This window comes from Myotis brandtii, unplaced genomic scaffold, assembly GCF_000412655.1.
Source record: "Myotis brandtii unplaced genomic scaffold, ASM41265v1 C42362742, whole genome shotgun sequence".
Lineage (NCBI taxonomy): Eukaryota > Metazoa > Chordata > Mammalia > Chiroptera > Vespertilionidae > Myotis > Myotis brandtii.
Window position 1 is genome coordinate 1 of NW_005322972.1, and position 1,360 is coordinate 1,360.

The following is a 1,360-nucleotide window of genomic DNA, read 5'->3' on the forward strand; positions in this document are numbered from 1 at the left end:
ACGGGGCTCTGGGAGCCCTTGCCACCCGGATCCCGTCGCCAGCAGCAGGCAGTCAGGTGCAGCGGCTGCGGGACAGCCTTCCCGGAGGCCTTCGCGCTCCTCGACCACCTGGTAACTCACTGTGAGGAGAGACCCTTCGGGTGCCCCAAAGGCGGAGGTGCCCCCGAGGAGAACGGGACCCTGGACGGTCACAGGAAGAGCCCCACGGGAGGAGCGCCCCACGTGTGCCACGAGTGCGGGAAGGCCTTCAGCTACCCGTCGAAACTGAGGAAGCACCAGAAGGTGCACACGGGCGTCAGGCCTTTCGGCTGCGGTGAGTGCGGGAGAACCTTCAGCCGCAAGGACGCCCTGGTGCTGCACCGGAGGATCCACACCGGGGAGAGGCCCTACGCCTGCGGCCAGTGCGGCAGAGCCTTCAGCGTTCTGTCCACCCTCATCCGGCACCGGAAAGTCCACATCGGAGACCGGCCCTACGAGTGCCGGGAATGTGGGAAGTTCTTTAAGTACAGCCAGAGCTTCGTGCTCCACCAGAGAGTTCACACTGGAGAGAAGCCTTACGCGTGCACGCAGTGCGGGAAAGCGTACGTGACGCGCTCCGGCCTGTACCAGCACGGGAAGGCCCACACCGGCGAACGGCCCTACGAGTGCGGCCTGTGCGGGAAGACCTTCACCACCAGGTCCTACCGCAACCGGCACCAGCAGTTCCACACGGAGCAGCGGGCCTACGAGTGTGCGGAGTGCGGCAAAGCCTTCAAACACAGCTCCACGCTCCTGCAGCACAAGAAAGTCCACACGGGAGCAGGGTCGTAGGCGGCCGGGATGTGGGAAGGCCTTTCGCCACAGCCGGCACCTTGCTCGAAGCGGAAGGTCTCTCTCCAGGGAGGAGGTTGAGGAGAGGAGCCATTTGAGAGGTGAGCCAGGCACACCCCACACCCCGCCGGGAGGGGTCGGGTGTGCGGGAAGCTTCCGGGAGCTGTGTGCACGCTGACCTGCCCAGGCCGCTGCCGTCCGACAGTCCCCATGGTGGCATCTGCCGCCCAGTGTGCTCAGGGACAGCAGACCTCGGTGCTCCCTGCTCTGTGTAGAACAGAGTCCTGAGTGTTGGAGCCCATATTGGGCGTTACGTCCCGACTGGTTCAGGTGTGGGCATCACCCCGCTGTGGCCAACGGTCGCTAAGCAGTGCCCACTGGGGTGTGTGGGGAAGGTGAACGGTCTCTCGTACTGTTGACACTGCTCGGGGCACCTGTCTCTCTCTCACTGCTCCGGAGGGCACAGCAGTGAGGCCTTGTTGTTGGCCTTGGCTGGTGCGGCTCAGGGGGTTGGACATCCCGTGCACCCAGAGGTGGTTGATCCGATTCT

The 1,360-nt window shown here is 64.9% G+C and overlaps 1 protein-coding gene across 1 annotated transcript; it reads left to right on the forward strand.

Annotated features, from left to right (window-relative positions):
- Positions 1-3: 3 nt before the first annotated feature.
- LOC102240253 (zinc finger protein 584) lies at positions 4-1,354 on the forward strand (the record flags this gene model as incomplete). The annotated part of the gene is made up of 1 exon (XM_005852962.1): positions 4-1,354. A coding segment is annotated over one exon (807 nt), but the record flags the coding sequence as incomplete, so codon positions are not given.
- Between the last annotated feature and the right edge of the window lie 6 nt (positions 1,355-1,360).